This window comes from Habropoda laboriosa, unplaced genomic scaffold, assembly GCF_001263275.1.
Source record: "Habropoda laboriosa isolate 0110345459 unplaced genomic scaffold, ASM126327v1 scaffold186, whole genome shotgun sequence".
Lineage (NCBI taxonomy): Eukaryota > Metazoa > Arthropoda > Insecta > Hymenoptera > Apidae > Habropoda > Habropoda laboriosa.
The window spans coordinates 1320322-1343941 of NW_017100427.1; the positions used below are offsets into that span (position 1 = coordinate 1320322).

Here is a 23620-nt window from a genome sequence, read left to right on the forward strand (position 1 = left end):
TTAGACCACCCTTAAGGCCTGAAAATGATACCTAACTTTGGCATTTTTTTTTAAGGAAATAATTGATTTAATCGAAAGCTTTAATCATAGGGGCTTCATTATACTACCTTTGAAGAATGTAAAAGTATTTTTTTCATTTAATTTCTTCAGAAAATGACGACGCTACAGCCGCATCGCTAAACCTCTATTTTGAACGAACGCACCCCACTGTATTTTTCCCCTGCTGCCATAAACTTTGACTTAGAATAAAATACTAAAAATGTTCAATTTATCCAATGAATTCCAACTAAAACTGCATATTAATTTTAACCAGAACTCATAAAAAAGAGTAACGATTAGATAGCAACCTATAATTACAAAAATTACGGAACACTCTTCTAATCACGAACGAAAAAAAAAAAAACATGCCACATTAATCTACAAAACCTGTGTCGAATTAATTTCAACCAGAATTGCATCAGAACATCGCAAACCTCACTTTTTCTTAATCAACACATCACACGATTTGAAATTCTCCTCAGTCAAATAGCGTTTCACAGTTACTCTAACGAAGAGATAAAGAAATAGACGCACGATCGAGATTAAACGAAGCTAGAGAACGGTGCAAAGTTCGTGTCACGTCGAGCTCGCCGAAATCGTCATCGAGAGGACTCGATGACCGCGGGTTGTCGCGTGATCGAATCATGACTACGTTTGTTTGACCTATCGAACGAACGACGACAGCTGCGATTAAAAAGCGCTCGAACACTCCCCGCGATGACTCCTGCTAATCGGCCAGAGGCTTTTTTTACCGGCGGGCTACAAAATTCCAGATAACCGAGCGCGTATCGAGCGGTGAACCGACGAGGAGAAATTTACATCAGCGGCCTACGGAGATAGCGCTATCGAGCGGGAATTCACGCGCACCAAAACTAGACACGAAGATTATAACGTTTGTTTTTTTAAGCATCTACTAAAATCCCAGTACTGTTGAAAATGTTTTTGAAAAAACTAGTCGCGAGAGTCCATTGCACTCACTTTGATCGGATAAGAGTTAAACTTGAACACCGACGCATCGAACGAATGCTCCGATTCGCGAAGATGATCATTGTAATAATTGAGATTACCAGCAGTGGGTAAATCTAAATGCAAGTGTTCTGGTTTTGTAAGTGTTCTCCAAGACACGAATCTTTGAAGAAGCAGGAGGACTTCTCGCGATGCATTATTCATCTGAACTTCTTGAATCCGTTGCTTTGATATGCAATAAACCGAAGCTTCGATTCTACGATGATCGGTTTTATCAAAGTTTCCAAGGTTCAGCTTCTGAAAAGCTGCGTCAAGCTCCAGAAATTCGCGAAATAACACGTACCGATGTTAAATTGCTGGTCTCGAAAATGTAATAATTTGATATAGAAATTTTTTTCTCTCCTACTTCGTTCAATCTTATGGCAAATTACTTAGGCTTCACTTTGTATCATATATTTTGATCTTGTTAATTGCAATTTGGAAGGGAAACTCATCGGACATTTGTCTTCGAATTAATTTCGATATTCCAATAGGAAATAGGGGAAATAAATGAAACAATGGAGGCGTTGAAAGGATCAATGGTAACCAGTAGCCAGTATTCGGTCTCTGTTGAGACAGTTCAGGGTGGGTCGTGTCTTTATCAACGTCGCAGCTCGAGTTCTCGACAAACAAGCGAGGTTCAAATACATCGACGTCGACGAGTCGTTCACCGCTAGGCGATTAAACGGCAGAATTCGAGCGTTCTGGCTTTCCGGCTTGAATCTGCTCGACACGATAACGTGTCTGTAGTGGGAAGCACCAATTGTCTCCGGGAATCGTTATGGATTATCGAGGCTTCGTTATCGAACAATGCACAGTGCCGTCTCGTTTTTTTCAACAAAATACTCAACACGTCCTTCGAGGCTGCTTGCAAATTCTCCGGTGGCCAATTTTGTTAAGTCTCGAGACGAGAAAACGACGATCGAGAGCCTTTGGAGAGGGTCTTTCGTTACCTCTGATAGATATCACTCGTACTCTGGGACGCGAAGTTACAGAATTCTCTAGATTTGTTTATAAAGAGCACAGATTTGAAAAATTAAATAATACAAACAGATATTGAACAGTTCTAGTTTATAATTAAACATAAGGAAAAATGGTAACCATTTACTCTATACTTCCATGCAAGAAATTAAAAATGAACAATCCTTCGATAAATAAACTATTGTGTTTTAAATATTTCTAACGGGTCTTCTCCAATTTTGAACAAGTTAAATGGCGCGTGATTTAAAAATCTTGGAAGGTAGACCATAATGTATCAGTCCAGTAGAGATCGATGCACCGAAAATTATTATAAAAGTATCAAAAATATTTCGAGGAATATTATTTACCTGCAGCTTAATCTGCCAATCAGGAAATGAAAAAGAAAATTTTTTTAAATTCTCTTATTCTCCCTAATTTTTCCCATTCACACTCGATCCTTGATTCGACATTTGACAAAGATTTCGAACACCGTTTACCGCCCCCTCGGTGTAAAAATTTCACGCCAAGATATTTCGCGACGTTCGAGCATTTTATGGAAAAAGTTGGATTCTCGATAGGTGCAATTTTTCTACGATGCCATTTCTGCACGGAGGCTTATCCTAGTTACCGAGGCCAGTGCAACTGGTGCATCGTATCGTCGGTGCATTGCCCTCGTGACGCGAATATGCTCCTCGATCGATTTGCCTCGACCACGGCTCGAATTGTTCCTCGTAGCTTGGAAATTCTCGGTGTTTTAGAGCCGAGGTGCTATAAAACAATGTCTCAAGTTGTCAGAAGTGGTATTTTCACGAAGTACAAATCCTCCGACGTCTTTCGATCTTCCTCTTTTCGTCTGTTTCATGCTTCAATTTTAGCTATCTCTTCTTTATTTTATATTTGCAAAAATGAAGCGTGTGTGAAAATTTTTGTCTTTTCAAGAAAGTGTTCTTCCCCTCAAGAAAGTGTGAATACTTCAAGGAAGTATTCAATTATCAAGGACATTAACCCTTTCGCTGCAAGACACGCGCTGTGTACGAGAGATTTTTCACGCTCCGAGAGTACGATTTCTAAGCTGAGAATATCGACTTCTCGTTCAAAATTAAGCAAAATCTAAACGTCCCTGATCACTAATGGTAAGTCAGAGATTTTGTTAAACCCTTCCGTGACCAATGGGACACGTGTGTCCCACTTGAAAATTAATAAAATATATACAAATCTGCAACACGAATATTTTCAACCTATTAACAAAATCCATTTCTCGGTCAAAAAATAAACCACTTAAACAAAAGACACTAAAAATCAAATTAAAAGTAAGGGAACCTTGAATACCTACATCACTCAATTTCTAAAATATCAGTTACTCCAAAAACGTATGTTTCCCAGTTACCACATAAAACTGAAAAAGTACTAAAAAAAAAAAAAAAGAAAAATAAAGGAGAAGAATTTGCAGTCGAAAGGCCTGAAATGTCCGGCGGAGCCGAACGAATTCGAAACGGAAGAAGAAACGATGTCGAAGCGAGCGGGGCTCGATCGACGCGTTCCCGATTGTGTCGACAGGATCGCGAGAAAACGCGAGACACTCTCTCTCAGTTCGAGGAGATTAAGATCGACAGGCATCAGGCCGAGTTTATGACACCGGAGAGCCGAGGCACAGTCACGAGAGCTTGGGTAAAGAAACGGCTTGCGCAACCGAAAAGTCGATTATCGTTGCTTGTCCTAGGTCTTTCAAGGCCTCCCGTAAAAAAGAACCACCGTTAGACAAGCGGAACTGCTTGTGTGGCCGCGGACTGTCGGCGAGAAAACGAAAGTGAATCCTCGCGGACCGTTTTACACCGTTAGCCGCCGCCGCCGTCGCCACGCTGAATTCTGAATCCTTGATCTCGTTCGAGCGGAAGCGGCCGGGCAAAATGAAATCATTACGCCAGTGCGGTTACGAGCATCGATCCTGCTCCGCGGTTATAAATAACCTCTCGGCTGTACGGTGTAAAATTATAATTTACGATTTTTTCACCGGAGAGAGAGAGAGAAAGAGGAGCGCAGGATACGCTTTTAAGAAGTACACGCCATGTTGTCGGTGTGCCTCGTTATGCTAATTCGTGGGCTAGCGTTAGATGTGTATGGAATATATTTTTCAGAAAATTTCTTGATAAAGATTTTTCACATTTTTTTTTTAACCTGATATGGCAAATAAGATCAATTTTAGTTTTTTCTTTTTAATAATTCCTGGGGTATGGAAATAAGTTTTGTATTATTTGTAACGTAACTTACTTTTTTTGCTATATTTGAGAGGATAACGCAATATAGAAAGTGAAAGAAAGTAATTTTAAAAAATGGCACTAAATGTTTGGGCTGAAAAAATTGTCTGCAACAAGATTCTTATTAAAAAGAAAGGTTTAATTTAACTGTCTAGGTACTGAGTTTCCATATACGAAAATAAGCCTGCAGAGTTTGTTCGTTCATTTTAAAACACAGGATGATACTTTATTTAATGAAATCTGGATTAGGAAATTTTTTATTCACAGCACAATACATATTTTTATACAGTTCACAGCCTTAGTAAGTAGTTAATAAATAATAATGATATGTAGTAGACTATATTTAATCTCAAAGGATTAAAGGACCAGAAAATACATATTACGTTATAATAATTTGGCGAACTTTGCGAATTTAATTTATAGGAAAGGATTAAGAGTAACATGCAAATATTCGTTGCATTAATCCAACGCACTCGAAGTACTTTTTCTCGCAGTTGAACAAGTACTCGATATTAAAATTACGTAGAACGGACATTGCCATCCGTCAATATTGATCTCGCTCGTTATCGAACGCTGATATTAACTCGTTCGTCGAATGCAACAAAGAAATATTGATATATACATTCTCGGAATATTCCCGCATTAGAATTGATCAATGGCGATTATACCGTTTCCTTTCTCCAAACTCACACTATCGTGTTCATTGAAACCTACAAACATTACCGCCACTTCTTTGTTAATGCTCCGTAAGTACCGCTATCAATTCTTTCTCGCTCAATTTTTTACGCTAGTCATATTCTCAGCTTCCGAAAATAATGAAACCGAAGCAACACATCGTATCTACACTACGAACCCTGTAATTTTCAATCACGATCGCAAAATCTTTCGTTCCGGCGTTTAAAAAATTTTTTTAAAAATTTACCATTTTATTAAATCGAAGTGGGCAAAGGGCAAAAATTTAGGATTAAAGTAAAAGTGTGTCGAAAATCGCCAAAGGCACACGGTGAGAAAATTTTCCCAAAGCCCATAGGCGCCAAATGAGCGAAAGGGGTTAAGCATTAAATTAAAGTGGAAATGCTACAAAAGGAGCGAAGAGTACAAACGTTCAAAACGCCTATAGGCGTCAATAGCTCTCTTCCAATTCCCCTAATCAGGTCAGAGAACGCTATCATTTTCGCTACTGTCCCTCGATCTATTCCCCAGTGATCCAGGCATTATTCACAAGCAGCAAGAGAACCAATCGCCTAAAACATCCATCATCGGCTCCAGATGAAACTGCCTGAAACGCCCACTTATTCCTCACCGAGCCTAACAATCGCTTCTTACGTATTATCCATCACTACAACACACCACTATCTATCGTAAAGGCAACATTCTCGAATCCGCAGGGTTCTACAAACGTGTGCCACACGTGACCGTTCAATGAGGAAACACGAACAAACGTTTGCTGGAACCGGTGCAACTGGGTCTATTAATCTCGATTGGACCAAGTGTCTGCGATCTAGCGCGACGTGCCGGCTAGGCTAGCCGCGTTATTCAGCTCGGTCGCCGCGTAATCGGCCTCTGCCAATTATCGTTATCGCCCAAGGCCAGCAGACGGACGATTGGTTCCGCTCTCATGTCGCATACGCGCGTCTCCTCTCCTCTAGTCTATCCGCGACGCTGGCAAATAGCGTCTCCTGTGACCTCCTGTTCTGACAGCAGGAGAAGCGAGAAAACCGGGGCCAGATGATAGGACGATTAGGCAGATAGAGGAGACAGAACAACGAGGTGGAACCACGAACGTACACGTCAGGACGGAGAACGTGGCGAGAAGGGGAGGAACGCGTCGCCTGTTTCACGACTGACGTAAGCGACTCGTTATCGGGACGACCTTAAGGCCAAACAAGCGCGACCGAGCCAAGAATCCGCGCGATTCTACGGTCTAGCGCACACACGGACCGTCTTCCTGATGTGGTGCGCCAATAAACGGGGCTGTTTCGCTGGTTCGCCGTTCGAATTGATCGAGAGCGTGTCTGAGATTTCGGTGGAATCGAGTCTCTGATCTAGTTGAATTAGAGCAATTTTTGCAAGTTTGGTAATGTTTGATATTGTAGAGTGATGATTGTAAATTGTTCCAGAACTGTTTTCTGCGAGGAAACATTAAAATTACAGAATATACAGGGTGTCTATGAAAGAATTTCTGTTTCTAGTGATCCTAAATTATCTTCTTCAGCTATGGCGGTGAGAGAAAATTTTTATATGTAATTTAAATAGTTTCAAAGGGTGAATAACATGAGTACTAAGAAATTCTTAAAATTCCTAACATTTTTTTGCAAATTTTTGTCTGATTTCAATGAACAAAAACCGAAACCTTAGGCCGACAAAGTAGACAGAAGTTAAGCTCCCCGCATTAAGCGTGGAAATTCCACCAGACTAATCTAATCTAACAGAATTTTCCTAGCTACTGGAACAACGGATACAACCAATCTATAAAATCATTCTGCAAATTCAACTTAAAAACCTACCAAACTAATAAATCTTAACAATTACCAACAAAATCTTTCAACAATTTGTATTACTTTCTTCGGATAGTATTTGCACACTTCGATTAGCAACTATCGTAAAATAACTGCGCAGTCGAATTTGAAAGTCCGAAGCAGCGGCGATACTCGCTAATGCGGACTGGCAATTAAAACGTATCGGTAAGGTCGGCAAAAATGAATGCAAATTATCAGGTCTGCGTTCGTATCTACGTTGACTCGTCTGAAATGTTATGTCTACGTATGGCGATACGGGGTCGAAGCTATTCACGGAATCAACACACGGAAAAACTCTCGAACGTGATTTATTATCGTACGATACGTTTTCGATATCGGGCGAGAGCGTGTGCGCCGCGACATTCGACAGTGTAGGATTCGCAATAACACGATCTATAACACACCGCACCGGTTGACAATTATATCTCGTGCAGATTATCGACCGTAACACGTCCTCCTTCTTCTCCTCCTTCGGACACGACACGCAGAAAAGCGAATTACGCGCGCGAAATCTGTGTGACCATTGTGTTAGATGGAACTTCCTGATTAACGCTCGCGGTTATCTTCGGGAGGAGCTTTATAGATTTAAGGAACCGCGGGATTAACGATTATTTACGACCGTTGTCAAAAATACTCAATACAGATCACGGATTTACCGTTGCCACTTTCTAACTTTATCGCGGTCGAAATATCTGGGATAATTATACACAACGAAATCCCCAAATTTCGAATCACTCTCTGTTAATCACGTTTGAGGCGGGCCGCTCTCCGCCGAAATCGCCAATAAACGATTTTATTGGGCCGCGATTGAACGGTTGAATCGTGTAAATCTTCGTTTGATGCCTCCGTTTCCTTATCGAAATTGTTATTGCCGTCGTTGAAGAATGTGTAATTTCTTCTAAACGATGAATCGCGCGCACTGTACGTGACGACAGTTAAGATTCTAATTTCTGTTATTTGAAACGATTAATTGCGTACGGTATCTTTATTGCTCCCGGAGGAAAAAATGGTCTAGAAATGCTGTGTTTCTTTGATCATTTTAATATCGTAAATTATACAAACGAGACGTCCGTCTGTTTTCATGCTTAAACATTTTTTTATATGCGTAAATGATGGATTTATGCGAACGAGGTGTTCTTGAAATTTGAATATTCTCTGGTACTCCTACGATTCAAATTAATTGGCTAATCAATCAGAGGGTCGTTACGTTAAAAAATAAAGAAAATAAAAGTTAACAAATAAAAGCATTTTTCTCCGAGTTTCCAAAAATAGCAAAAAGCTTTGTTATCTAATATTTGCCCAAAAAAAACCTCTACGATCGATCTCTATTATCTAACGCTCGAGGAAATCCAAAAAAAAGTCGGATAATCAACAATCTTTCTCAGCGAGAGAGGAAAAAAAAAGACCTGATTTTCTCCGTCTCGGTCGAGGTGTCGTTAATCATCTTTGCCGCTGGTCTGATTGTTAATCATCCTTTCGCAGGGAGCTGGAGAATCGGTGGTGGCCATCTCGGCTAATAAATCGCGAGAGCGTCAAGACCCGATAGCGGCTGTAAAGTTGCGTGACGCGGTTGCACGGGATAAGTCGCGTTTCCGCATTTATATTTCACGCAAGGTATTTACAAGTTTATGTCCGGCTGGCACGACACTAATAACCCCACGATACACCGTGGCCAGGAAGTGATTTCGTTGCCATAAGAGGCAGGAAACCAGGCGCAAATGATCCTCGTCCTGATTTCAAGGAAAATTAGAAATCATGAAACAAAGGTGAATGGAATTTCACGACTGTCGAGTATAAGGTAGCCTGAGCTTAACCCTTTTTAACAAAAATTGATTTCAATTCAGTATCCATTATAGTAGCGATCGATGATTTTCGCGGTGATTTCGGGAAAATTAGAAATCGTCAAAGAAATGAAATTTGGTGACTGTAGAATGCAGGATAGCCTGAGCTTAACCCTTTTGTGAGCAGTGAGATACATATAAATAAAAATTGATTTCAATTTAGTATCTTAAAAAAATTTCATCTATGTGATCTACAGTTTATTAAAATTAGGTGCAAAGAAATTCCTAAAAATTAGAATAGGAAGCTAAAGACAGTGTGACCCACCAATGGATCACTCCGAAGGCAAATTCCTCTATTCTTCACAATAGCAATGCAACGATTCAAGGCTTTCAAACGATTTCAATGTCAGAACATATCAAATTTTTCTCCAATTGCTACACACACACTCTCTGGTCGTTGTTTAAAAAGGATTACGACGAACGTGCCTCGACTAGGAAAAGAGAAAAATACAGGTCGAGTGCACGTGTACCGGAAAAAATCAGCACGAACGTCGCGGTTCGCGACATCCTAGTGATTTTTCCCTTCCTTTCCCTCCCCGGGCGAATCTAGGCCGTTGCGTTCGATCTCGCGACCCCATAAGCGAACAGAAAGAAACCATCAGCGATAACATCGTTTCACCGTGCGCACGCTGCTGGCCCCGATCTACAAATAATAGCAGAGGACGAGACGATAAGGCGTCGATTGTTTCCAACACACCACGCCACCGTTTCCAGCGTGACGGTCTTCTTCTTGTACAGAGAAGAGGAACAAAACGAAAGAAAAAGAGACAATAACGGAAGAAAGAAGAGAGAATCTGCCCCCTGGTAGATTGCCGCGAGAGGAAATACGTATTGAAAACAATGTCACCATTAGGAGGGGGGACACAATTTATAGATGTTGATAGAGAATGTATCGGTGATAGCTGCCCGAGTGGCGCCGGTAATAATAAACTTGTTTATAGTCTACGCTGCTGGATGTGCTGGTAGTTATACTGATAACAATTTGTCATCATTTGTCGCGTACGTCAATGGCGATAATGCAATCGTTTTCAGGAATTTGTCTCTCAGTCGCGGGAAAATCAAGAGATACCGTAACACGGTCAGGTCACTTGTCGAGCTGTTATGCAATTGAAGTGGAGGAAAAACCTGATATACTCCCCGGAGAATCGATAACTGCGAAACGATCGTACGATTCTGCCGATCGGCTAGAAACTTCACAGAACTGGGCAATTCTCGAATGAAAATTCTTCTTTGGATGTGATTAATTACCTAGTCGTCCAACGTTGAAATTTCAGATAGATACTGTAGGAAAGTATTTAGGAGATCGATATGCAAGGTATCGATCGTCGAGTGTGCTGATGAATGAGTTATGCGAGCTCGCTGCGAATGGTTTGAATACTGATTTTTTGGAAAAGAAAGTCTGTTATGTTAAACACGTCAGAGTGACAAAATGTTTGCTGTGCCCTAATGATCGTTGTAAATCTAAATTTGAAAAAATTGACATTTTTGGTTTCCTTTTGCTAATGACATTCACGAACAAAATGTTGCAAAATGTTCAAACAGCACTGCAGGTAAAAACATCGACACGTTAAATATCAAAGCATTTAATTAAACAAAGAATTTTTCAAAATGTCTATCTCCCATAACTCCGTACTTCCGCATTGCTCAATTACACAAAGACAAAAGAACCCTTTACACATTTAAACCCTTTCACAGATATCGACGCCTGCAGGCTCTTTAAAAATTTGTGACAACCTTAATTTAATCCTTTACGGACTTCCTTCCTTGATAAAAAATTCCACGAGCGTGGTGGAACCGTTTGCGCGCCACGCGTACCGAAAATCAGCCTCGGTGAAAGGGTTAAAGCTACAAGAAGGGAATATCTTGTGAAACACGGAATCTCCCGCGTTTCACAGCTTTGAAAGCCTCGATCCCTAACGTGTTCGCCCCTCCGATTCAAACCTTCATCCCCTTTGGTAGCCGAAGGAAAGATCAAGGCTGGTCACCTTGCAGCCTCATTTTTCAAGGGAATCCCCTGTCGTCACGACAGAGACGATCGTTCTGTCGCGCAAAGCGGCGGCGGCGGCCTCCTCTCCTCTGTAATCCTTGGGCCGTTTTCGAGTTCGTTAATCGTCAGAGTGGCTGCGGCGAATGGTTTCGAGAGTGGCAAGCGAAACTTCAGCCGCCACGTGAAAGAGTACGCGGCGAGGCTGAAAGCGCGCGAGCGCGTTGTTCCAAAGGACTTCTTGTAATTAACTGTCTAGACTGCCGAGGTTATTATCTGGGCCTCGTTAGCGTTATCTCCGGCAAGCGGGAAACGTCTGCTGGAAATTACGCGAGCGTGTGCACGCGGCTGATGTCCAACTCTCGTGTGTGCTCGCTCGCCGACGAAAATTGTCACGTGCCTTTATTTTCTCTTTTTTCTTTTTTGTTCCCACGTATCCTTTTCTAGCGTAGGACAACGACGACGACGTAGATGTCGACACGTCGCGTGGCGTGTAATCGATTAATTAATTACACGAAGCGCGTCCAGCTCGACGAGCAGCCGCGCCGTTTTCGCAACAATTTCCAAGTTTCGAGGGGGCTCGCCGGTTACATGTTAATAACCTCGTTCATTACGCGGTAATTGCAGCGACGTGCACACAAGGGCCGCTGAAAAGCGTTCGACAGTTGGGGCCACTTCGATCGTTTCAACTGTTGCTCGTTCCTTCTTCCTGACGCTTCTTTCGTGTTAGTTCCATTGGGGATGTTGTACAGACATCCAGAGTTTCAAGGAGGATAATCGTAATGTTGTTCATTAATGTTCCGTTTGGTAGAAAGGTTTGACAATTATTTAACCCTCTCGCTACGGCGGTCCTCGCCGCGGAATCCCTCCCGTAGAACGAGGCGCCGCGCCAAAAGTGTCTTCAGCGTTTGGGGCCAAGCCTTTCGTCTCAAAAACGCCATTGTAACACTGCTTTTAGGAGCAACATAATTTCTATTCGTAGCAATGTATTTATAACTTTTCCATGAACGTATTTAATTAAACATTAAAATTAATATTCTAACGTTTTAAGCCCAGTTTAAATACGAAATTTTGTGGCGGGTGGCCACAGAGGGTTAAGCAACATGTGACGTAATTAATACTAATAAGAATAGAGATTGAGACTTTTCCTTCTTTCGATTTGAAAGGTAATCGTGGGAGCTGTTTATCAATGTTTCACGTGGCAGAAAAAGTTTGGATCTGAATAAACTTTGGCGTGGAATTGTTGAAACAATGAATTGGTAATATTGGTACTTTTCTCGGATTATTTCGAACAAAACGTAACACAAGTAATTCCCCTAATACCGAGTAAACTTTCAGCAAAAAATCATAGTAAAATGTCGGTTGAGGTGAATCAACACGTAACGCGATGAGAATAAATTAAAAAAGAAATTCTCTTGAACGCTGAAGCTCTGTAAGATCATAAAAATACTAACAAATGCAGTGTACTGCCTTTTTCGTCCCCTTTATTCCCCTTAATGCATATTCCTCGCCCTCTCCGCGATCAGAATTCGCAAGAGAAATAATTGGATCTACGTTAAATATTCCACGGGCGTAACTTTCTTCCTTTGTAATGTAATAAGAGCTGTCATAAAGCGTGTTTCCTCGACGTCAAATCCGATCTAATTTAAAATTAAACGTCCAACTTCGAAAGCAAAAGGGACCGTTCTTGTCGGTCTCACCGTGGTATTTCGTGAACACTTGCAACTCGTTCCTCCCTTCGCTCGCGACGATTCATCACTCTCGAACGACAATCTTCCGCAGCCGTGCGATATCTCGGTTATTTCCGCGGGAGAAGGAAAAGTAACGCGCGATTACACGCGCACGTATGCAAACCGTGGCGAAAAGGGTTGCGTGCCGAAGGTGTGTTCGTGTCAGTGGCAGCGTAACACCGCGATAACAGTGGGTCGACAACCACGTTCCAGAAAACGACAGCCTTGAGAGGCCAGGCTAGAACGAACGCGAGCATTTTTTAATGTAACGGGAAGGGAATATGAAATTACCAGCAATTACCATTATGATACGCGCTCCTTCGTATAGTACTTTCATTTATTAACTGTTGAGAAATATCTGCGAAATAATTAGAAAATATTTTGTAGGGCGATGTGTCGGGGTAAGTATCATTCGAAAGAGTATATTCAATTGATGACTATTTTACATAGAGTTGGATGTGGTTGTATAACACGTGATAATAAGTTCAATAGCAATATATTTTACAACAATAACTTCATAATAACTATAAACACACGATAATCTGATCAACGGTCTCTTATTATATCTCGCAATAAATTCTCACGCACTCTCTGATATCAATAACAACGCGGTTCTACTGTTTCACTCCCTGTTCTTCTCTATGATCCGCTCGTTTTCCAAATCTCGAGACGATTCGACAAACACACTACATTCGCAACATATTCGCAACATATTATTAAAGCAATTCCACATTGGAGACCTGTGTCAATGGCTAATCACCGGCATCGTATGGTGAAATTGGCAGAATGACGATATCTACCGTAATTACGCAATTTTTGATCAATAATTTCTATGCAACCTAGTGTACTTACACACTATTTCTCCATTTTTGAAATAAACTTGCAATGCGAATATTTCTAGCATTATTTCACAAAGCTGACTAAAAATAAATAAAAAAGTAAAGAAAGTGAATGAGTTAAAATGAGAAAAAGACCATTTACCAATAAATTATCATTAAAATTTCCTTCGTGTAACCTTCGCTACAATAAAATAAGGGATAAACCGTGCTAACGCCTCAAATCAACCGTTCGAACCGTACACGGTAAAAGTAAGTAACCGCATGCAACGATTAAGGACGTTATTATTAACAGACGATTGCCAGCACAACCGATCGGCGCACAACGTGACCGTAATTTCCCCTCGATTTCCTGCTCCTCCATCACGGCCCGCTAACTTGCCTTCGCCATCGCGAAATTAAAGCTATTGCCGCGCGTTGGTAATCTGGCTGGCGTGCACTTCATCGTGAATGCGTCCTCGTAAATTGCGTCGAGATCACAATGGGTTCACGAACGGCAATGATGCGTAACATATTCTGCCTTACAGGTGCGTGGAATCGAGACCACGAGCGAACATCGTGGGTAACGCACGCCGCCGCCGATGGAACTTCCGTTCGTCGAATGTACAGGGTGAGACCAGTAATTACGATACATGCATAGCGTAGCCGCGAAATTTTCGAGGGTTGAGCAACGACGAGGGGGAAAGATCGTGTTACGACAAATATTGAGTTTAGTGCTTGAACGATATTTGAAGGTGTGCACGGGGAAAATTGAATAGCAGAGGGGTGGGATTGACTGGTGTGCGGTGATACCGCGGTTCGATAACGTGAATTTTATTAATCAGCAAGTAGGGTGTTTGAGTATGGTTAGAGCTCGTGTGAAGTAGGAGCACAGTGTCTACCAATGACGGTATTAGAGGCCTCTGTTTCGCTTTATCAACTCTGTGAAACTTTACTCTTGTTAATTACAATTTTACTGCTATTCAACGATGCTAGCCAAATTGATTCTTGTAAATTGTGTTCTTCGTTAATATCGTTTGGAGATCGTAGCTTCGAACGTGTATTGAAGACACACGTCACATGTGTATTAGGGAATTTAGAATTCATGGTTTAAACGAAATTCTATCGTGATTCAACAATGGTATTTAATTTCATTCTTACAAATTGAACTTTTCATCGAAAAATGAAAATGTAAAACAGGTAGTACTTTTCATTACAAACAGAAATACACATAAACAGGTAGTTACTGTTACGAATCGCGATAATTATCCCTCTTTTTGAGTCAGACCATTTAAGGAATCTACTCGGGATAGGGGACTCAGGTAGTGCTCGATAGATAGATTATTAACGTGCAACAGTTTGCTGTTAGAACTACATATTTGTGAATGAACGTTGTGCAGAGCGCGAAATGTCTAGGCTTACTGATAGGAAAATTGTGTGTCGTGTCGTGTGGTGTTCGCTATTTTATAAACTACGTGTGTGTTGTGATTGGTGGTGTGAAAACTGTCGTAGGTGGTGGAAGTGTGTAGTGTGTTTGGGGTGTGTCTGCTGGTGGTGTGAAAGTGGGGAATTTGTTCTTACATTTGTTATATTGCTTGTCTAAAATTGACGATGTCGAAGGTCTGTTTTATTGCTTAGAGCATGTGGTTGTCCAGGTGTGAGAGTCGTCGAATTTTTGGTGTAATAAAGTAATTTGCCCATGCCGGCTAAGACCTCGCTTTTTAGAAGGAGCTGTCTATTGAAAATAGCGATGTTACTGTTCGGCTCGTCGGTACGGCCGAACAACCCAAGCGGCGTCTGTTACGCATGTGACATTACAATAGAAAAGGAACAAAAATTTGAGACCATTAGGCAAAACCTAAATAAATTTCAACGTTGACAGAATTTCAATCACCGATCAAGCTTCAATTAACCAGAAAACACGCCCAACATCCACAAAATCCAAATTCAAACCTTCAGATTAATTTCACCCTAAAATCCGTCCTTTGAAAAATTCTCCAAAAACCCGCCGCGAAGGAGCAGCCGTGAAAATCCGCGGCGAATAAATCTCCGCGAATTCAAACAAAAATGAACTACTACCCGCCAACAACCCGCAGCTCTGGTGCATCCCGACAAAAACAAAAAAAACCAGCATCGATCACGGCAGACCCTGGCCGGGTACACCATGATTACGCGTTCCAAAATTCGATACCGGCGTTTCCATTTTCGCCGGTGCTCGAACAGCGTCATCGCGTCCGCAAATCCATGCCGAGCCGCTGCCACAGCCAGCAGAGCTCCATCCAGCCTGCACACATGTTGATGGGGGGACAAAACGAGAAAGAAAGAAAGGGGAGAAAAAAAAAAACTAGAAAATGCACGGGACCGCGATAAATCGTGAGGACGGACGAGTGGCACGAAAATCGGCGGCGCGATCTTCCGGATCGAACAAGTGGAACGTGAAAAGCGCGCGTCGACATGGTCGATCGACGGCGGACCGCGGCTCGACGAGAGAGTATAGAGGCCGTGGCTGGAACGGAGCAGCCTCCGACGCGTTTTTCCCACGGGCCTTTCTCATCGGGAATAAAAAGAAGGGAACGAGAGAAAGAGTGGTGGCGGAGGGGGAGAGAGAGAGAGAGAGAGAGGAAAAAAGAGAGAAAACAGAAAGGGAGCGGAAAACGAGCAGGAGGCTGACCTTAATTTTTGCCGCGGAAAAACGCTCGACACGGTGGTTTAAGGGGGGCACGTGCACGCGAGGGACGCGCGCGCGTGCAACCGCCGCGCCGCGTGTATGTTAACGAACCGGGCGTGCTTTCGATACTAATGAGCGAGATCAGATAAACCGTTAGATCCGCGCCGCGATATAAATCAGCATTTGTGAATGCAGGCGCGTTAAAGGCCCCGTTCTGATCGCTTATGCGTGCGTCGTGTCCTGGATTCACTCTCTGAACGAGATAGTACGCCATCATAGAGAGGCATTAAACGGCGCGCCGCTTTTCCTTGTGGAAATCTATCACGCGTTTTTGTCTGGTGGGTACTTGCTATTCCTCGCTTCGGGCGTGAAATTGTGGGACAAGCGGGAGGGGTATGTACGGGGTGGGTCGAAGGTACAACCGGGTAGAATAGAAATTTTTAGGAAGAAGCTTTGTTTTTGGAGAAAATTGAATTTAATTCGAAATTCTAATCTGGGTTAGAGAAAACCCAAAGATCTTGGTGTACGACATTTTACCAGCATGCCGTACGAACCTAAGTAATAAAGTTTTAATGTGATTTGATGGGAACGTAATATTGACAACAGCAAAAGTTATTAAAAAGAGAAGAAGAGACTGGGTCAAAAAAGACCCGAAGACCGCGCTATGGTTAAGAATTCATCGAGTATATACACGTGTCGGTGTGACTGTCTCTAATTTCTGTTTGTATTAATATGTCAATGTATATTAAGTATTCAGAAGACGTTTGTTAATCATTTTCTTAATTTACATTTACTTACTGAACGAATTGTCGAACAAATCTTTGCTCTCTGAACCAGAAAGTCGCGGACTAATATTAGTTTTTATAAAATTATCACAGTTTAATTATTTCAAAGGCTATAACGATTCTTTCTTTCAGCTGCAAAAGATTCACACTATCCTCTTCGAAATGAGAAATTATCACCGTCTATCGTACAATTTGTAGATAATTTTTATATTCAATCTTCTCAAAGATAAATCTCTTCTCGTAAAAATCTGTTTTTCCGTATTTCGATTTATTGCCACATACAGAATAACCCTTTTACTAGCACACCCTGTACACGTGCACGGTTTGATCGAACATCGAAAGGTGAAGGGTGTGGTTCGGGTCTTCTGTGTGAACTATGAGGCTAGCACGAGACTGGATGCACTGTGGGAAATACCACGTGAGATGATTCGACGAGATGGTATTTGAAATTTTTACATAAACGATCCTACGCCGCGCGTAGGCCAATGAGAATCGAATGGAAAATGTCGGACGAGGAGTTTTTTACGCGTGTTCTTAGTATCAATTTGTTAAATGAACTATGACGGCACGCTCGGTTATTCTCATTTTTATCTTCAGCCTTCCCAAAAGTCTGGCCCGAACGGCACATGCGTGTGAAAAAACTCGCGCTTTTACGATTTGTCACGGAATCGTAAAAAGGCCGTTCAGCTGGCAGTCGTAAACCTAAATGCTAATTACGGATGGTAGAATTTGACCGTTGGTTCGTATGATTCAGATGTGTTAATCCACCCACAAACTCTCCCTGTTTCATCAATTATTCGGCGCCTCTCCTAATAACAAGCATCGAGACAATTCTTCTCTCGTCTTAAGAATGAAAAAATGAAGAAAACTAGAAGATACACAGAAAATAAGAGAGAAGAGGGTCTTCTTTTATCGAGAAGACAGAATTTCTCGGAACAATCTGCTAATTTGCAACCCCGATCACGATACTCGTTCCTCTGTCACCCTTTTTCCTCCCTCTAAAACTCCCGAGAAAATGATCGCAATGCACAAACATAGCATTGAAAATATTTCCCATAGGAAATTCATGCGAGAGGAATACCTGGAAATATCGAAGATCGAAGGCACAATGGCCGGGGACGCTCGTCTGCAATGGAGAAGAGGCTGCGTTCGAATTCTAGCAGAATAGACCCCGAATATCTCTCCCCATTTTCTCTCATGTGAAAAGAAAGGAGGGAAAAAGAAAAGAAAGAAGCGTAAATCCACGCCGGAGGAACATGTAAAAAAGAGAAAAAAAAAAAAAAAAGAAAGGAGAAGGGAAAAGGAAAACGGCAAGAGAGAAGAAGGGAGGCCCGATGTAGCCGGTGGTTGATTGAACTGAAAAATAGCTGCGGGCAGCTGGAAAATCGGCGAAGACAGAAAGGGGCCAAGTAGGTTGACGTTCGAATTTTAACGAAACGACCTCAATAGTCTCTCCCTTCTTTTTTATCCCTCCATTCTACCGAAACGTTCAGTTCCACCGTGCACTTCTTCCTTCAATCGAAAGAAATCCTTCCGACGATTCACCTTCCTCTACACCCCCTAAAAACGATCTCAAATCTACCCAAACACTCCCTCTGTTCCCAGGAAGCTCCCCAAAACAACACCACACCTGAAAATTCGTCCGAAGATCGTCTTCGAACGGAAGATCCGTTAACGGTGGATTATTTCGAAAAAAAAAAAAGAAAAGCAAAATAAACAGAGATCGACTTCAAAGCGCACGTCTCGATTCAAGGGATCCATAATAACCCATTTTTACGCGACACCTCACTCGCGGTTAATGGGACACGCCGGCGGACCGAGGCCGGGCATTTTAGGCACACCCTGTATAAGGAGACGTCGAGGCCGACCTCACGATCGGGCTGATGACATTTAAAAGTGCGACGGGAAGGTATCGACCGACAGAAAAGGGCGAGAGACAGACAGACAGACAGACAGAGATAGGGAGAGAGAGAAAGAGGAGAGACAAGTGGTGCGAGGGAGAGCAAGGAACGAGAGCTAACGAGGAACAGAGAGAGAGATGGACGGAGAAAGAGAGAAAGGAGTATAGTAATGGGAGCGAGGGAGACCGACCGTCGACCCAGACGAGAAAACTGCAGTGAAAGCCCGACTCGCATTCTGGGCCAGACGGAAGAAACACGAGGCAGACGGTGTAACGGCCTCTCTCTCTCTCTCTCCCTCCTATCGATCTCTCCGTCTCGATTCGCCTCACGGCTGGCCGCGTCCGCGCCGGCACGCTCGTTTTTCCTATTTTTCTTCTCTCACGAGCCCCACAGTATCGTCAACTTTCGCGCTCTCGAGCGTCTGTCGAGGGCGAGGGCGGAATGCTTGATTATGCAAACGACGGGGCCGTGATTTGGCCAATGATTGGAGAACGTACGTACGCGTGAATAAATTATGCGATATCGTGAACTCGTTATTCTTTCACCTGTCTTTTCTTCCTATTTTGGGGGAGGTAAGCAGCCACTTACGATCGCTCCTCTTCAGAGGATCCTTCGACGACTTTTTGGTAATCGTTGTTCTTTTTTTTTTAGAGTTAGTAGGTGTTTGGTGCAGTCGTGTATCAGGGAATCGTGAAAGAGTCGAGGAGAACGCAGAAAAATAATTTTCTCTGTCATTATTTATGTAAGGAGTCACTTATGGTGTCTGACGGATTTTTCAATGATTTTCTGGTAATCATTGTATAATTTTTTTTTAAGTGAATGGTTTAGGTTCTTCTTCGTTTTTGTATGTTTTGAAGCTAGTACGAGATTGTCGGTCATATGTTAGGTCATCGTGAAAGAGAAAGAAAAATAGATTAAGGATTATAGGAAAAAATTGATAGTTCGTTAAAACATCATTATAGAAAATAGATTCGTGAGGAATTTTGTCACCTGCATTACTTATGGAACACTACGTCAAGAATTAAAATCAGGTACAATATGATTTGAAATGCACTCGCTACATTTTTAGTATATCCTCTCTACATATTTTCTATTTAGAAATATCCTAAGTATAAGATATTTTCAATATATAAAATACAGCTTACTAGAACAAAACATTTCAGTCAATTAGCTAAATCAACTAAATAAATTACGATTTCAATCAATTTCACCTAAATCCCAAAATTTTCCACCTTCAAAACATCCACGCTTTTTAGAAAAAAAGAGCATTTTGAAAACACCAAATGTTTCACCAATTTCTCGTAAACAAAAGAAAAATAAAATTCTCCAAAAATTAGTTGGAAAATTTCCAGAAATCCCCTATCGAGAGCAGAAACTCGATAACCAGCTGCCGATAAACGTTAGAAAATGATCAACGCCCGTCAAAACCGTCAGACGTGTTTCGCGAAATTATTAATAGATCAATTATACAAATCTATCTTATCGGGAAGTATTATTGCTGCGGGCTCGAATGCGGGGCGGATTGTGCAGACGGTAGACGGGAACCGTAGATAGGGGACGTGGAAACGGAGAAACAGCGAAGTGAAGACAGAGCGCGTGATAACACGTGGGCCGCGAGAGATTGAACGATTAAAAAAATCGACTTTCGCCGGATATCAAGTTTGCCCCATTTTCCGGCGAGCGTCCGCTGACGTAGCGCGTTTAAACTTGGGCCTAATTAGCCAAGTTATTGACGTTCTGATTACTTCACGCGCCGCTAATAGATTTTCGCGTGTCCCGTCCGGGAATCGATGTTTAACTTAACACCGCCCGCATCAATTCGATTTCCACCGGAACGAAGCACGGGGACGCAGAATGGAAATTAACGTGATTGAAATTCTGCTAAGTTCCGTAATCGAATAACCAGTTCGTTTCTTTCGAGGGGGCAAAAAAAAAAAAAAGAGAAAAGGAAACTGCACGATTATGGAAAAAGGAATATTATATTTTTAGACTGTGATTGATTTACGTGGTATTTTATTCAGTTACGTCAAACGACGAATGAATTACGCGAGAAAAGATTCCTATTGACTGACACGGGGTGAATTTTTTAGATATAGTCTAAATAGGGAGTAGACTGAGAATTAACAAATTCGATTTTCCAAAGATACGTTTCTCAAACATTTGTTAACCGTCCATAGGAGATGAGTTCTATCTAACGTTTCACGGAACGAAATTTTCCATTACTAGGGAAAAAGTGACAGTTTCGTATGATCGAAGTCTGATCGAATAAAATATCGAAGAGAATAAAGCGATAAAATTTGAAGGACGTTGCTGCGATTGCTCTCTTTTCGAGTACCCTACATACATGTAAATTACAAATTAACGAATGAAATTTACAAGATCACCGCTTGCGTCACTCACAGTCACCCGCGCAAGATGACAACTTCACGGATGAAAATTATTCGCCGAGAAATAACAGCGTTGTCATGGTAACGAAATTTGTAACGGACACTCTTAGCATAGACGAGTAATTCGACGATATATTACGTGAAATTTTCAAGAATAACGTCTTTCGACGGAAAATTGATCGACACGAAAAATACTCGAATAAAGAAAAATGTCGATTTAATTAACATACCACTAGGGCCATGTCGCGTGGTTTCGAACCCTGAACGTGAAGGATTCGTGCGCCCAGCTCAAGCAGCTTTCTCCTTAACTGTTTCACGGAGACGCCGAGCGTCTGCATGCAGCGACGCCTCAGCTTCATTTGAACCGTGCCGCCAGGTTGTCGACGTGCTGGAAACCACTGGCCGTCAGCTGTCAAGCTGGCATAAACACTCCCGGCTCTCGCGTCCCGTTGCTATTTCGTCAAACCTCCTCGTGCCTCGAATTCTCGTCACTGTTCACTTTTTTTCTTTTCCTCCCCTCCTCTTCTGTCTTCACGTTCGACAGAACGTTCGTTACGAATTCTTCGTACACGAATACACCGGTTCGTTTTTGTGCCGCCGTCGTTGTGGTAGAAAGAAACAGTGAAACACGAGCGCGAACGTCAATGTGTCATGGCAGAGGACGAACGAACACCGTGCCTCACAACATTCAACGTCAACAACGTACGATTCGATCTCACGTTAAGAGGAAACGATTTCTCAATTCTATCCAGTTGCTGCACGTTCCCGATTCACTTGACCACGCAACTTTACGGTTGTTTTAACGATGGCGTTTAACGATCGACAATTTTCTGTCGACTAGCTCGATGTTTCGTTTTCTTTCTTTCACGTCTCGCCAATGTTTAAAGAATACTCGTACGAAACACAGTCGACTGTCTCGCGAACGACTGTCTACGGTACATATTGCGTACAACTTCACGCGGTACGGTCGCGCGAAGAAAAAGGCGAAGAATTCGTAGAGGCTTCTGGGAAGGAAGGCATACGTCTCGTGGCGACGACCGGCTGAAAAGGAATCCCTCGTGTCACTTACAGGCGAGACGTTAAATAATACACCGGTACACGCGTCATCTTTTTGACAGGCACGACCTTGACTTTCGAACGGTAGACTTGTTTCTCATTCGTACGTTTCTCGTTTCTCGATTCTTTCGAAACACCGTTTCACGAACATTGTCTATCTAAAAGACTCTCTCTCCTCTTCTCAACTGTCGATTCGCGGCTGACAGTCGGCTTGTCGCCGTTTTTCTAGCCTCCGCCCGGGTAGAGATCACTCGTTCAACGAAAGCTACACACACAGGCGGGGGCACAACGTTGTAGAAAACGACGCACACTGTTGGCCGACTTCCCGCCGCCTGGCCCCAGGTAGAGAAGAAATGTCAGTGGCGTTGTTGCGAAAGTCGCGATGTCTTCGATAACACGACCTCGCGTCGTTCGGAATTAGGGACGGGCGTGAACCACCGTGTTGCCTGTCGGTGCACGCTTTAGTGTGTGTATGTGTGTGCGTGCTGTGCAATGTCACGACGGGAAGAAAAATCACGCACTGCCGGAAGAACTCGTTTCTTTTCCCGTCGTGCCGCTAAACATATACCACGTCCGTCTTCGGGTATCGAGTCTCTTTTCACACTGTACCGAACGACAAACTAGAAAGCGGAACCTGCTCTCCGCGATGGAAAACCATGGACAAGGCTCTCGGTACATTCAACACGTTCCAAGTCCAGCGGCAGACTGAATTCATCCGGTGGCTGTCAGGCCGCAGCACCGTCGACTACGAGCGCTTCCCCCTCTCCAACTCACTCCGACCCTTTCCACCGGCCCCCCACCACGCTCCGTCGGCGCAGCGGTCGCATTTACCTTCTCCTCTGGCCCCTTCGTCGCCCTACCCGAAGCTTACAGAGAGACTCTCCCGATCTATCGTTCTCTTTCTCTGTCTGCTGCACTGGCAGACGTCGGTGAGCGAGCGCGCGCTCGCGCACGTCACAACCACGCAGAGACGCGAACGTACCGAGTAGTCACCGGCGCGTCTGTGCGAGCCGTGCAGCGGGTGTCCTGTGTGCGGTAGTGCGAGTACGCGTATCGACGTAGATGACTGCATGTGAGACACGCACATAGATAGAGCGGCACACGCGCAACCCGAGCCAGCAGCCGGTTAAGCCGGTATGTCGTAGCACGACGCAAAAATCAACGACGCGGTGTCGGCGATGATATCCCCGCGACAGGACGAGCACGCTGTTATCCTGGTAGGAGGGAACACGCGCAGACTGGCGGCAAGGATCCGACACGGTGACACCGCAAGGCGATTTCATACAGTGCAGGCCAGGAAGCGTTCGATTAATCGCGCGCAATCGTTTGAACTTAATTAGTCGAATGTTGAGCGCCGGTGAATCTCTCTCCCTCTCTCGCGAGTATGTATTTTAAGTATTTTAAGTATCGGATTATGAGGGTGTTCTAAATATCGGAGAACGTTTATTCTTTCACCGTGCGTTACCCCTTCCTCCTCCTCCCACGCTCTTAGCCAATTCGCGGCCGAGAGTTTCCAGAGGGTCATAAAATTTTCACCAACGATGAAACGCACGCGGTCATGGTATCGCACGCGGAAAGTAATTACCTTTCGCCGGCAGCGCGGAAGGTAAAACCCCGGAATTTCGAGTGCCGAAATCTCCAAAAGAAGGAAGGAGGAGGCGGTGTATGTAACCGT

At 43.0% G+C, this 23620-nt stretch overlaps 1 protein-coding gene across 2 annotated transcripts in view; it reads right to left on the bottom strand.

Moving 5' to 3' along the window:
• The window catches only part of LOC108575631 (protein TMEPAI-like), a 111338-nt gene that overhangs the window by 20779 nt on the left and 66939 nt on the right, over positions 1-23620 (bottom strand). Inside the window, exon 1 of one of the 2 annotated variants that reach the window (XM_017938473.1) lies at positions 21120-22074. The exons of the other annotated variant lie outside the window; for it this stretch is intronic. Within the exon in view, the coding sequence (XP_017793962.1) occupies positions 21120-21248 (129 nt within the window). The 5' untranslated portion in view covers positions 21249-22074. Of the gene's footprint in view, positions 1-21119; positions 22075-23620 lie in introns of those variants that run through there. 2 annotated transcript variants of the gene reach the window in all.